This window comes from Scyliorhinus canicula, unplaced genomic scaffold, assembly GCF_902713615.1.
Source record: "Scyliorhinus canicula unplaced genomic scaffold, sScyCan1.1, whole genome shotgun sequence".
Lineage (NCBI taxonomy): Eukaryota > Metazoa > Chordata > Chondrichthyes > Carcharhiniformes > Scyliorhinidae > Scyliorhinus > Scyliorhinus canicula.
This window is the reverse complement of record NW_024055843.1, coordinates 325,883-340,552: the sequence shown is the minus strand read 5'-3', so window position 1 is coordinate 340,552 and position 14,670 is coordinate 325,883. Positions and strand designations below refer to the sequence as shown.

The 14,670-nt window shown below is 44.4% G+C and overlaps 1 gene segment (V, D, J or C); it reads left to right on the top strand.

Moving 5' to 3' along the window:
• The first annotated feature begins 3,124 nt into the window (after window positions 1-3,124).
• LOC119961186 lies at window positions 3,125-3,521 on the top strand. The segment is given in 2 exon segments: window positions 3,125-3,161; window positions 3,247-3,521. Coding segments are annotated over 2 exon segments (312 nt in total).
• The last annotated feature ends 11,149 nt before the right edge of the window (window positions 3,522-14,670 follow it).

Below are 14,670 nucleotides of genomic sequence, written 5' to 3'. Positions count from 1 at the left end.
ACGAGTAGCCCCAATGGAACAGCAACTCGGTGTGGGATTGGGTGACGATTTATCTCCGGTACTTTTAAAACAGTCATAATTAATTGTGGTCATGCACTTAATGGCCTGATTAATATATGTGCATTAGACTGACTTTAATATATTCATCTCACCTTTCAGCTTAACGAGAGCAGATAGGTAGATATATTTTGGAAAGGAGTAAAAGCAGCAGGGTTGTTGTGGTGGGAGACTTTAACTTCCCCAATATTGACTGGGACTCACTTAGTGCTAGGGGCCTGGACAGGGTAGAGTTCATAAGGGGCATCCAGGAGGGCTTCTTAAAACAATATGTAGATAGTCCAACAAGGGAAGCGGCTGTACTGGACCTGGTATTGGGAAATGAGGCAGGCCAGGTAGTAGACCAGGAGTGGGCAAACTACGGCCCGCCAAAGGTCTTTATGCGGCCCACCAAGTCATTTAAAAAAAAAAAAAATTTTTTTTTAAAAACATTTTTTTTTTTTTAATTTTAATTATTTTTTTTAAGGTTAATGGGGTTAACTGTTGGGTTACTTACTGGTATAGGGTGGATACGTTGACTTCAGTAGGGTGATCATTGCACAACGTCGAGGGCCGAAGGGCCTGTTCTGTGCTGTACTGTTCTATGTTCTATATGAGGCGCCCAGAATCATAACCGGGTGAAGTAATTATTTTACTTAATATACTATGCGGCCCTTTAAAATTGTGAATTTGTGAATGTGTCCCTTGCACGGAAAAGTTTGCCCGCCCCTGTGGTAGACGGTTCAGGGGGGGAGCATTTCTGGAACAGTGACCACAATTCAGTAAGTTTTAAAGTGCTGGTGGACAAGGATAAGAGTGGTCCAAGGGTGAATATGCTAAATTGGGAGAAGGCTAATTATAACAGTATCAGGCGGGAACTGAATAACCTAGATTGGGGGCGGATGTTTGAGGGTAAATCAACATCTGACGTGTGGGAGGCTTTCAACTATCAGTTGAAAGGAATTCAGGACCGGCATGTTCCTGTCAGGAAGAAGGATAAATATGGTAAATTTCGGGAACCTTGGACAACGACAGATATTGTAGGCCTCATCAAAAGAAAAAAAGGAAGCATTTGTCAGGGCTAGAAGACTGGGAACAGACGAAGCCTGTGTGGAATATAAGGAAAGTAGGAAGGAACTTAACCAAGGAGTCAGGAGGACTAGAAGGGGTCACGAAAAGTTATTGGAAATAGGGTTAAGGAAAATCCCAAAGCTTATTACACGTACATAAAAAGCAAGAGAGTAGCCAGAGAAAGGGTTGGCCCACTGAAGGACAGGGGTGGGAATCTATGTGTGGAGCCAATGAAATGAGCGAGGTACTAAGTTAATACTTTGCATCAGCATTCACCAAATAGAAGGAATTGGTGGATGTTCAGTCTCGAGAAGGGTGTATAGATAGCCTGGGTCACATTGAGATCCAAAAAGACGAGGTGTTTGGCGTCTTGAAAAATATTAAGGTCGATAAGTCCCCAGGGCCGGATGGGATCTACCCCAGAATTCTGAAGGAGGCAAGAGAGGAAATTGTTCAGGCCTTGAAAGAAATCTTTGGATCCTCACTGTCTTTAGGTAATGTCCCGGAGGACTGGAGAAGAGCCAATGTTCCTTTGTTCAAGAAGTGTAGCAATAATAATCCAGGGATCTACAGGCTGGTAGCCTTACATCACTGGTAGGGAAATTACTGGAGGGAATTCTTCGAGACAGGATCTGCTCCCAGGGCTGTGACGTGTGGTGTTCTGCAGGGATCAGCACTGGGACCTTTGCTGTTCGTAGTATATATAAATGATTTGGAGGAACATGTAACTGGTCTGATTAGTAAGGTTAAAGACGATACAAAGATTGGTGGAATTGCGAATGGCGTTGAGGACTGTTAGAGGATACAGCAGGATTTAGATTGTCTGGAGACTTGGGCAGAGAGATGGCAGGTGGAGTTTAAGCTGGACATATGTGAGGTAATGCATTTTGGAAGGCCTAATACAGGTAGGGAATATACAGTGAATGGTAGAACCCTCAAGAGTATTGACAGTCAAAGAGATCTAGGTCTACAGGTCCGCAGGTCACTGAAAGGGGCAACACAGGTGGAGAAGGTAGTCAAGAAGGCATACGGCATGCTTGCCATATTTGGCCGGTGCATTGAGGAGAATAATTGGCAAGTTATGTTGCAACTGTATAGAACCTTAGTTAGGCCACACTTGGAGTATAGTGTTCAATTCTGGTCGCCACACTACCAGAAGGACGTGGAGGCTTTAGAGAGGGTGCAGAAGAGATTTACCAGGAATTTGTCTGGTATGGAGGGCATTAGCTATGAGGAGATGTTGAATAAACTCGGTTTGTTCTCACTAGAACGACGGAGGTTGATGGGCGACCTGATAGAGGTCTACAAAATAATGAGGGGCATAGAGAGGGTGGATAGTCCGAGACTTTTTCCCAGGGTAGAGAGGTCAATTACTAGGGGCATATGTTTAAGTTGCGAGGGACAAGGTTTAGAGGAGATGTACGAGGCACGTTTTTTACACAGAGGGTAATGGGCGCCTAGAACTCGCTGCCGGAGGAGGTGGTGGAAGCAGGGACGATAGTGGAATTTAAGGGTATATTGACAAAGACATGAATAGGATGGGAATAGAGGGATACGGACACCGGAAGTGTAGATGTTTTTGTTTAGGCGGGCAGCATGGCGGCGCAGGCTTGGAGAGTCGAAGGGCCTGTTCCTGTGCTGTACGTTTCTTTGTTCTTTATTATTTTACCTTGATTAGAGATAAAGATCTACCGAAATTTCGAAGAAAAGCGAGTTACACCCAGAAAAAGCCAAAATGTCTAATAATGTGAGACAGAGAAAAGGGAACAAGACTGAAAAACACAACCGGGGGTGGAATCTGATTGGAGAGAACCAGCTGTGTTTAATCCTCAACTAACTATGATTGGTCCACAGCTGACGGCAAAACTGAGAGACGAGCCAATCGCAGCACGGAGGAACGCCCCTCAATTTCCCACAAAGTGAAGACTTTACCTCTGGTCTGAATTGACTCTGATGTGAGGCTAGAAGCAGGAACATATCTGAAACAGTGTCGCTGTTTGCTGTCCAATCGGGAACCATGTGTGCTTTACTGATAATGATGGTCTTACTGCCCGGTGAGTCTGAGCTCAAATCCTCACCGTGTGTTTCATGGGTTATATTTATTGATATATTTCTGACACATTCTATATGTTGTTACAGGAAGGAGTGGCCAAGATTCAGTTTCCCAGGACCGGCGTGAATTAACGGTTGAGGAAGAAGAGAAAGCAATATTGAACTGCAGTTACAACGCACAATACTCCATGCCAACTCTCTTCTGGTACATCCAGTATCCCGGGAAAGCTCCGAGATATTTACTGAAAATGTTCAGCAAGGAAAAGGGCGATAAGTCACCAGAGTTTTCTGACCGATTTTCTGCTGATTTGGACAAAGACAAGACAATCGTTCCATTAAATATCACCGGGGTCCGTGTCTGACTCTGCCGTGTATCTCTGTGCGCTGGTCCCCACACTGTTACAAAGGCGCAGTCAACCCGGACAAAAACCTGCAATGCACTCTCACCTCCTCTTCACTGAATCAGATCTGTCAGTAGAATTGTGAACTGTTAATATAAATAAAACAATATTATAAAGAACAGCTGCGCGGGCCTCCTGTGATACCGGATGTTAATTATTCTGTGTAAAATCCTGTTTTATATTAGTTTTCCTGATCTCCAAACAGCTCTGTAAATGGGAGGCTTTGGTTCTGTTATCAGAACATCATGAAATGTTACCAATCCGTGCCCCATCGCAAAGATTAACCCCGATAAAGTTCCAACAATTGATTGAATGCTCGTTTTATTATTGGTCTGTAGCACAGAGAACGTAGTTGTTCAGTCGCTGAGTTTCTTCAAGAAGGATGCCAATAGAATTCTGGATATTAAGGCGAATAAGACAGTTGTGGATGGTGCAGAAAGGAGGATATGAGGTAGATCAGCCATGATCTTATTGAATGGCGGAGCAGGCCCAAGTGAAGGAGCAAATGGTCCACTGCAGCTCCTGTTTCTTATTCTCTGATGTGATTCAGTTCAGTTCATTGTTCTGAGAACAGTTTCATGCGGTTCCATTCTCCTTGCTCTGACGTCATGAAGTTAAGAACAAAGAAACTCTGAGCTGATTGGATGAAATGTAGGACACAGCTGCTGAGGGCTGATTGGGTGTCGCCCAATAGAGGGAATAGAGGAATACAGTCCCCGGATGTGCAGAAGATTTTAGGTTAGACCGGAAGCATGGTCGGCACAGGCTTGGAGGGCAGAAGGGCCTGCTCCTGTGCTGTACTTTTATTTGTTCTTTAGACTCTGTCAGGAATGAACCAATCAGTAGCGGGCTGAGATATGACTCAACATCTTGTCAAGTCTTATCTGAAACAATTCAGCTTCAACTCACTCTGTTTAAATCCACCACCAGCTGAGTGAACATGTCGGCTGTTATCTTTTACACATTGCTCGCAGCTTCAGCTCTCTTAACTGGTAAGTTCACAAGTTGCACAGTTTTCTCTTTGCTCGTAATACCGATATAGAAATCATCATTTAAATGTATCTCTCCTCTGTTTGCAATCTATTTCCTTAACTTGGAAACACCGTGATAATCAAAAAATAAAGACCTCTATTTCTAAACGTTTTCAGGGGTTAGAGCTGAAGACTCGATCTCTCAAGAGCCGCTTGCAGTGACACAATTTGAAGAAGACTCAGTGACCATTATTTACAGCTATTCGACCAGAGCGGATTCATATTATTTACAGCTGTACCGCCAGGACAGGAACAAAGCCCCCACATTATTGATCTACATCTATAGCTACGGAGATGTTTCCAGAGCAGAGGGCGTGGGGAGTCGATTTTCTGCATCTCTGGATACTTCAAAAGGAGAGGGGAATTTCACCATCTGGGAGCTGCGGCTGTCTGATAACGCGGTGTATTACTGCGGACTGAGAGACACAGTGACAGCAACTAGAGAGAGCCTCGTACAAAAACACTGCCGCAGTGTGACAAAGGGAATATGGGGCAGAGGGGGAAAGCTGGGCTTTGTGAACCTATCAGCTGATATTTCTAATTGAAATATACCCAAATTATGCACAAGCCGAGAGCAGCAGATGCAGCGCTGGGGGTGGTTTTCTCTGCTTATTTTACATCCAAAAAATTGCAGTATTTATTTCGGTTTCCAACTTGAAGATATTGTGACAAAAATGCTGATTTGACATTGATATTGTGAACCAGTCTTTCACACACCAGGTAAATGCAGCAGCGGGTATATAACACTGAGGGGTGTTGTGGTCAAATGTGCAAAGACTTTGTGCAGAAAGCCTTACCCGATGTGATCAGAATTTCCCAGAGCGATTCTGGTGCTTATGGAAAACATTGTGATATTCATTTCCATTTGGTTGTTGTAGTCAGTTGTTTTTGTTACCATTAATCCAGGTGCCTAGAACACGCCAAATCTGCCCTTATGGATAATTTACTTATGAATCATTGTTCATCAGCTCCTAATCATGTCCGGAAAATAACCTCTGTACTTTTTCTACATTAAGGATTGATTATTCGGTAGCACAGACCTGAGCATTGCTAAAAATAATTGTCGAGGTTTTTCGCCTTGTCCTCTTCAGGACAATGGTAAGAACAGCAATGTCAGGGGAAACAACAAAATGGACTTTTTCAGCAATGTTAAGGATTCTGAGTTTGAATTTGTGTCAGTGACATTAACACTGAGAGGTGTTTAATCGGGTTATTATGATTATTAAGATTATCCTCACCCAGTGGGCATTGGTTTGCACTATAGACTGATATTTCAAACCAGAATGACTTGTCTCTCAGAGATTTCCTGAACAGCGGTCAGGGATATAAATAGTTCCCGGCCACCTGCACAGTTTACTTACTCAGTGGTTTCGGCGAGTTCTCAGATATCCTCATATCAGCATCAACTAATTCCGCTCTCAGTAAATGCAATAATCGGACTGATTCTGTCTCCGATGTGAATCATTTTAGATGGTGTTCATGTAGATTGTACTCGGCGTCTGTGCTCACAGGAAACCATTCATGTTTGAGTGTCTGAATCGCTGTGAAAATCAGCTCTCAACAAACAGCAGCTGTGACCCAGAAACCTGCGGCAGCTTTTGTACGAGGCTTTCCTTCGTTCCCATCACTGTGAGACTCTGTGCACAGTAATAGACCGCGGTGTCAGACAGCCGCAGCTCCGAGATGGTCAATCGGTACAACTTGTCCGACTGCTGGACTGTATCAGAAAACTGGCCCTGTGCGAAATCCGCCTTCAATTCATCACCGCCACCCGTGTGCGTCCGGGTCGCAAACTCGGGCTGTCTGTCTGGGTATTGACGCTACCAGAATAAATAATAAGCATCATCGGCATATGTGCAGGTTAGCGTGACATCTTCTCCCTCTGTCTGTGTGTTAGGATTCCCGCTGAGTCATATAATCTCCATCGCTCAGACCTGTAACACACGGTTATAGAAAGCGGAAATCAGTGATTGAAAATTCAATTTAACTGAACTGAGGGAGAAACTTCCATCAGTATAACATTAAAAAAATTGAATTTAGAGCACAAGAAAGCTCGTTCGGCCCAATTGCTTCATGTCAGTATTTACAATCCCCAGGAGAATCCTCCATCTCTCCTCCTCTCATTGTATCAGAAAATCCCTCCATCCCTATCTCCCTCATATGTTTATCTAGTTTCCCTTGAAATGTAACAGTGCTCCGCTCCTCAGCTCTTCCTTGTGTTAATTTGAGCCACATTCTTCCTCTCTTTCTAAAGTGATTTTCCTTACTTGCCAGTTAGAAAATTTGGGGGTGCTTAGATTTCTGGCACCAAGATTTTGAACCTGTGGAATTATCCTCTCCAGACGCCCAACATATCATAGTAAAGACATCAAGGTTGACTTCCCGTTAGTACAGAAAAGAACCAGAACATTTACATTGCTTTCTGATAGATATCATCATCCAATTCGATATCGTCACTCTAAATGACGTATGCTTTGTGTTTTGCCAATATAAACTCCTGTAAGAAAGAGGCTAGTAGGGCATAGACTCGTGTTTTCGCAGGCAGGTTGGGTACTTGATTAACACAAGGTTACTGCTTTCCAAATTAATTCCTCTAGAAATGAACTTTTAAAAAAGTTTTAAACGTCTTACCAGCAATGAATGTTACCCAGATCACAGCGAGAACGGGGATCCGCACTGCTGCTGGTCCTGGATTCCAGGGACTAATTATGTCTCAGAAACCTGCAGAATATCCAACAAGATAAAGCTGAGTGCATTGGCTGAGGCTGCTCTGACGTCACTACCTATGGAACGAATGATAGAAAGAGCTGGGTTAGCTGGATCTGATTGGTCTGATGTCACCTATTTAACAATACATGTTTATTCCAGGGAATTGAAGCAGTTGCCGTGCATTTTGATAATCAGCGCGAGACCGGAAAACACAGAAAACTTGATCCCTAATTGATCTTCGACTCACCTGAAAGAAACAGCCTTGAAGAAAGAAAATACAAGTACTGAATGTGGATGAAGGTGTTCCGAGCATTTTATTCACTAAAAAGACTTAATTTGAGGCGGGGATGAAAGGAAATATGTTCTCAGATTTTTTTTGGCTTCGTGTCGTATCAAACAAAGCGGAAAAATACAAAGACAATCAACAGGAGAAATTTTCAATTTAACCTATTTTAAAATGTCAGTTTGTCAAATAAACCTTAAATGTTTCCATTCAATTGCTCATTATTGAGTGAATCAAATATGCCATCTAACACCTCTATTCAGAACTTCTGGGAACTGTCTTGTGGCTCCATTCTCCAGTCCATCTGCTCATTGCTAGTAGTAGCGATACATCCCTCCACAGTCCACAATTCCGTCCACTCTGTTACGCTGCGGCAGTGTTTTTGTACGAGGCTCCCTCTGGTCGCTGTCACTGTGTCTCCCAGTCCGCAGTAATACACCGCGCTGTCAGACAGCCGCAGCTCCCGGATGGTGAAATTCCCCTCACTTTTCGAAGTGTCGAGAGACGCTGAAAGTCGAGTCCACACGCCCTCTGCCCTGAAAACATCTCCGTATTTCGGGATGTCGACCAAAAATATGGGGGATATATCCGGGCCCCAGCTGTTTTACAGCTGTAAAACATGCGAATCTGCAGTGGTCGAATAGCTGAAATTAATTATCACGGAGTCTCCTTCAAAATGTGTCGCGGAAATGGGTTCCTGTGAGGCTGAGTCTAAACCACTAACGCTTGACAGAAATAAAGAGAAAACACAGAACACATTGCCTGCACGATGGAGATTTTGTATTCTGTAAACTTCTCAGTTAAGAGAGCTGCAGTTGTGAGGAATGAATAAAAAGCAACAACCCACATGTTTGCAGAGAGCTGACAGCGGATTTGAACCTGAAATTATATTTGTGATGTGTTGGGTTCGGGATGAGTAACACCTGGTATCTTTGCCGATTAGTTCATTCCTGACAGATCATCACCTTTTACCCAATTAGTTCATGGGGTCTTTGATCCAGTCTTGATCCAATCAGCTGGGAGCTCATTCATGCTCCAATTCATGACATCAGGGCGGGAAGCAGTGAATCGAACAGGGAACAGGAATTAAACACAATGTTGTCTCTTCAACAGTTTCACTTTGCGAGATGGGTAAAGTGAAGGGAAATAGCTCTTAATGTGCTGCCAACAATGCCGGTAGCTCCCATTCACCGAAATTCTCACTGGTCATTACAGCTACTACGGCTAGTATAAAGACCCATCGAGAGGACAAGTGAGCAGTGAAGGCTTTCAGTTCCGCCAATTCCTCCTATTATATGGAATAAATGGCGTCGGCTTGGCAGTTTTGAGCAGAATATGAAGGATTAAGGATCAAGTCTGTGTGTTTTGGTAACGCTCTGATCAGCAGAATCCACGGCAACTGCCTCAGTTCTCTGGAATAAACGTGTGGTTAAATAGTTGACATCAGACCAATCAGATCCACCGAACCCTGCTCTTCCCATCATTCGTTCGATAGGTAGTGCCGTCAGAGCCGCCTGACCCAATGCTCTCAACTTTAACTTGTTGCATGTTCTGCTGGTTTCTGAGACATAAGTTGTCCCTGGAATCAAGAACCAGCAGCAATGCGGATCCTCTGACCTCGCTGAGATGCGGGTAACATTAATTGTTGGAAAGACGCTTAAAACTTTAAATAAAGTTAAATTCTGGTAAGAATAAATTTGGAAAGCAGGACAACCACGTCAAACAGACATCAGACCAGCCTTAGTGCACACATAAATCTTTGTCCTGGTCTCCTTACAGGGGTTTATAAACACAATGCAATCGCTAGTTACAGTGACGATACCGGAATTAGAAGATGATATCTAGCAGAAAGCAATGCAAATGCTGTGATTCTTTTATGTACTGACTGGAAGTCAACCTTCATGTCTTTACATTGATGTGATGGACGTATAGAGAGGCTAATTCCACATGTGGAATGTTCCAAATCTCCGTGCCAGAAATGCCGAAAATGCACATCTTTGAACTCAAGTAGAAATACAAAATCCAGTCGAACTGAACCGCTGACCGAACGAACGACAGAAATGGGCCCTAGGAAGCAATGTCTGCAATAGCACAATTGAGTTAAACCGAGAGAAGTAAACACAATAACGCAATGTTCAGCAATATCACAGATTTAAAACTGATCAAATTATCAGCTGCCATCGCAATTGATGGAGTGGAAATATCAGCGATTGAGTCTCCAGAAGTTTGTGCCCATTCTGCACCTTTTCAGTGTTCCAGTGACTGAGGAAACAGAAAAAGAAGTATGTGGCCAGAAAGGACCCAGAATCTCAAACATTTAGGGAACGGAATGAGGCCTATTTGAAAGTGCGACCCCCTAGCGGCGTTCACACCCGTATTTTCCACGTTGCCTTCCGTTTTCAACTTACGGCAATATCCATTTGACAATTTCCTGAATATCTTCTCCCTTCATCATATTGATGCGGTATTCCGGATAATAAGAAATCATAATGGAAAAAATAAAATTCATCTCTCACTATCCATTTTTCCATGAAATTGATGTGATTTTGTAATTGAATCTTTAACCAATGGAAATAATTACATGCGATCTACTCCAGCACAAGGGCAAAATTCTGGAGAGGTAAATTTATTGTCCTTCCTACCTTTTTTTGTGACAAGCAAAATAATCCATTCCGGGTACTCTTGTGATATATAATGTGGTCACTCTCTCCAACATGCGAACATTCCTTGTACTTTGTCTTTCACTATTTGCACCATAATTTCTCCAGAGTTAGGATCACGTTTCGATATAAATAGCAACCGTGGCAAAACCTGTGTTTAAATGGCTCCAATTTATAGAATAGAATCATAGACTCTCCACAGTGCAGAAGGAGGACATTCGGCCATTGTCTGCGCCGACCCTCTGAAAGAGTAATCCACCTAAGCCCACTTTCACGCTCTATTCCTATAACCCTTGAACAGAACCCACATATCCCTGACACCGAGGGACAATGCAGCACAGACAATCCACCTAACCCACATATCTTTGGACTGTGGGAAGAAACCGGAGAACCCGAAGGAAATCCACGCAGACACGGGAAGGAGGTGGACACTCCACATCGGAACCCAAGGCCGGAATTGAACCTGGGTCCCTGAAGCTGTGAAGCAGCAGTGCTAACCACTGTGCCACCGCGCTGAAATTTAGCTTTCTGGAAAACGCTCATGTCTGCACATAAAATACTCACCGAATCAACTCAATGACTCATCCTAAAATGTATTAGTAAGGACCCGCCAGTAGAGGGATCAAATGTCAAGCATGGGCCTGATTAAGTCACGTGATAGCATTGACAAATCAATGGAGATGGTATCCGGAGTGATGTCACAATAGGCCTGACCCCCTGCAATGTGTGGCTGGAACAATGAGCTGAACAGAGCCCGGGTTCCCTCTCTGCTTCTCAATCTCTGCCTCATTCCAGTCCCATTCACTCAGAGAGATTCAGCCAGACATGTCTCTGTTAATACTGGCGGCGCTCTTGCACAGTAAGTACTAGATTATGGGCTGGATTCTCCGGTCCACCAGCCGCGTGTTTCTCGGACGGACAACTCACTCTCAGATTCTCGCAAATTGCGATTTACTCTTGATATTGCATATTTCCGCAGGCGGATTATGCGCAGATCCAGTAACTCAGTCACCGGTGACAATATCCGCATCAGAAGGGGGTACAGTGCAGTTAGATTGCAAACATACAGACCCCACTATGTATAACATGCTATGATATCAGCAAAAACCGGCACAGCCGCTGAGATTGATCATCATTAACACATTGACGATGAAGAATGAGGAGATCTCAGGGTGATATCTAGCGGCCGCTAAAAAGAATGGTTATCTCAATATTAACGCGCTCAGTGTGGAGGATGGAGCGGTATATTACTGTGCAATGAGCACAGTGTCACATAGCAGCTAAAACCACGTACAAAAATCTCAGAGAGTATTTTCAATCCACTAATGTTGTGTTCCTGCCCTTGTCCCGGGAAATGCTTTGATCTCGCTTCAGAAAAACACTCAAGTCTATTTATCCACCAGTTTCATTGTTGTCTCTGTCCTCGTACAGGTCAATAGAGAAGCCGTTTGGGATTCGTGAGATGCGTCTGAATGTCGCCATGCACAGTAAATTTAAGCTTGGAATATCCACTTCCGGAAGCTCCCTCAGAAACAAAGAATCAAAGATCTACATATCCCGTCTTTCTCCATTTTCACATGATCATTATTAAAGGCGATGGTCTTTCTGGTCGGCCTCTCGCATCTACATTGAGAGATGAATATCTCCCCCCCCCCCCCACCACAACCTACCCCTCCCCCTCTCAGTGGCGGTTTGTTTCTGTTATCCTCTGTCTTTCTTCCATAATGTGGCTGTCGACGCAGACATATATAGCAATAATTATATTTGTGTACTAGTATTTATCTGGATGTGTGTCTCATTGAAATCACTTCTACCTTTGCTGCTATGCAGATTCTCCCCCGATACTGACTGTATATCAGGATCGTTAGGATCGATTGTATCGATGTGTGACGTCAATATCCTCTCCTACCCTCATTTCAACGTCCAACTGTTCCATTGGGCGTTGGTGGCTCCAGTCTGATAGAAACGGCCAGAAATCAATAATAATTTCAAAATTCAGAATCAGCCTCATATTGACCAACGTCAGGGTCACTCGCAGCAGCATCATCATTATTTAATTTACAATAATATCTGGTTACTCAGTGAGGGGAGAATGGGGGTTTTGCAGTGAAGGAAATACTGAGCATCGAGATCATAACGAGATGAGCGAGAGGCGGTTCCCCGCGATAGTTCCTGAATCAATCGCTCTTCAGCGCAGCCAATTATCTGTCAGAGCAGCAATCCAGATTCAGGTCCCACTGCACAGAGATCCAATGAAAGACAAGAATCGAGCAGCGGCAGCAATGTCTAGAATATCACAATGGTGTTAGAGCGAGAGCACCAAACGGAAACTGTGACCGGAGACACCACAGACAAAAAGCTGAAATGTGTGATCAGCTGCAGTCACAAGTAAGTAAGCGGAAATACCGACATTTGAACATCCAGCAGCCTGTGACCATCCCGCACCCGCTCACTGCTCAACTCACTGAAAACAATACAGTGTCGGAGGGGCGGGAAGGGACCAGATTCCACTGACGCTACCTGCAGCTATTTGTAAGAGGTATTTATATTGCCTTTTTCACCCTATATTTAAATCCCGTGTGGTTTTCCGTTCTCAAGTTCTGACAATATCTTTTGAAATGTTCTATTAATTCTTCTTCTTTTATCAATTTTGGAGCCAGACTCCAAATGGTAACAACTCATGGTGCAATGAACGCCTTCAAATTGCACTCGGTGCGGTGGCCAAGAGGAAAGGCGTTGGTTTTGAGCGCGGGTTCCAATCCAGTCCGTGCCTCAAAGTCCTCGTTAGATTATCTCTCCCTAATCCTGCAACATGAAATATCATTCGGGTTCTTTTTTCTGGGACATTGAACGTCCAATTAATGGAAATAATTCCGGACCCTCTCGCCTCGGGAATAAACAAAATTCTGCGCACATCCGTTTAGTTCCTTTTGTACCTTCGTTATAAACAAAATAAACAAAACTAGTCTGTTCAGCCCTGCCATTAATCTTATATCTAACCTCCGCATGTCCTCCAAAGTCTTGACATTCTTTCGTCGGACCCAGGGTTTAAACAGAACTCCAGCGATCATTTGCACAGATTAAGAACCATGTTCTGATTACAACACCAATCGTCACAAAGACAGTGTCTAAACAGCTGTTTTTCAATAAATCTGAATCCACTGAACAACCGAATTCAAACACGGATTTTAACAGAATCCGGCAGCAGAGGGCGCCAAATTCAAGCACGAGCGTCACAAACTCACCTGATGGTATCGGCAAAGCCGGTAGGATGGGAAGCGAGTGAGGTCGCAATAGAGCACCCACTCCCCCTGCACTGCAGGGAGCGGAATAGAGCCCTGGTTCACTCTCTCCAACACAATGTCTAATTCTGTCTTGTATCAGGCCAAGAATACAAGCCCAGGACGTCTATGGCATGGCTTACACGAGATCACAGGCGACAAAGCAAGGCCAGGCAGAATATCTTGATCTGGAGCCGGTGATCTGAATAAGTTCTATGCCCGCTTTGAGCAGTTAGCAATGCATCAGTGCCACCAGTCCCAACATCCCTGGAAACACCCATAGCCACTGTTACAGCCTCAGAGTTAAGAGCTCCTTTCTTGACTGTGAACCCGCGGAAAGCGACGGGCCCCGATGGAGTCCCCGGGTGAGCACTCAGAGCCTGCGCTGACCAGCTGGCGAGTGTATTTGTTGATATCTTCACCACCTCACTCCTCCGCTCTGAGGTCCCCACCTCCTTCAAGAAGACCACCGTAGCACCAGGACCAAAGAAGAACAAGGCAGCCTGCCTCAACGACTACCGACCGGGGATAGCACGCTGGCGCAATCGTTGGCACGGCTGCCTCACGGCGACAAGATCCCAGGTTCGATCCTGGCTCTGGTCCCTGTCTGTGTGGAGTTTGCACAATCTCTCCATGTTTGTGTGGGTTTCGTACCCACAGCCCAAAGATGAAATTAAATGAAAATCGCTTTTTGTCACAAGTAGGCTTCAAATGAAGTTACTGTGAAAAACCCCTCGTCGCCACATTCCGGCGCCTGTTCGGGGAGGCTGGGGTACGGGAAGATGTGGCGGGTAGCTGGATTGGCCCTGCCAAATTGCCCCTTAATTGGAAAAAATGGTTTGGGTACTCTAAATTTATATTTTTAAATCAACTATCGTGGCCCTGACGTCTGTTACCATGAAATGCTTCGAGCCGCTAGTTATGAGACGGATCACTGCCAGCCTCCCAGACGGTCTCGATCCACTGCAGTTCGCCTATCACCACAACTGATCCCTAGCAGATGCTATCTCACTGGCATTACAATCAACACTTGAACACCTCGGCAACAGGACACCTACGTGAGACTGCTGTTCACCGACTACAGCTCCGCCTTTAACATTATAATCCCGACAACAATAATAAGCAAACTCTGCAATGTTGGACTTG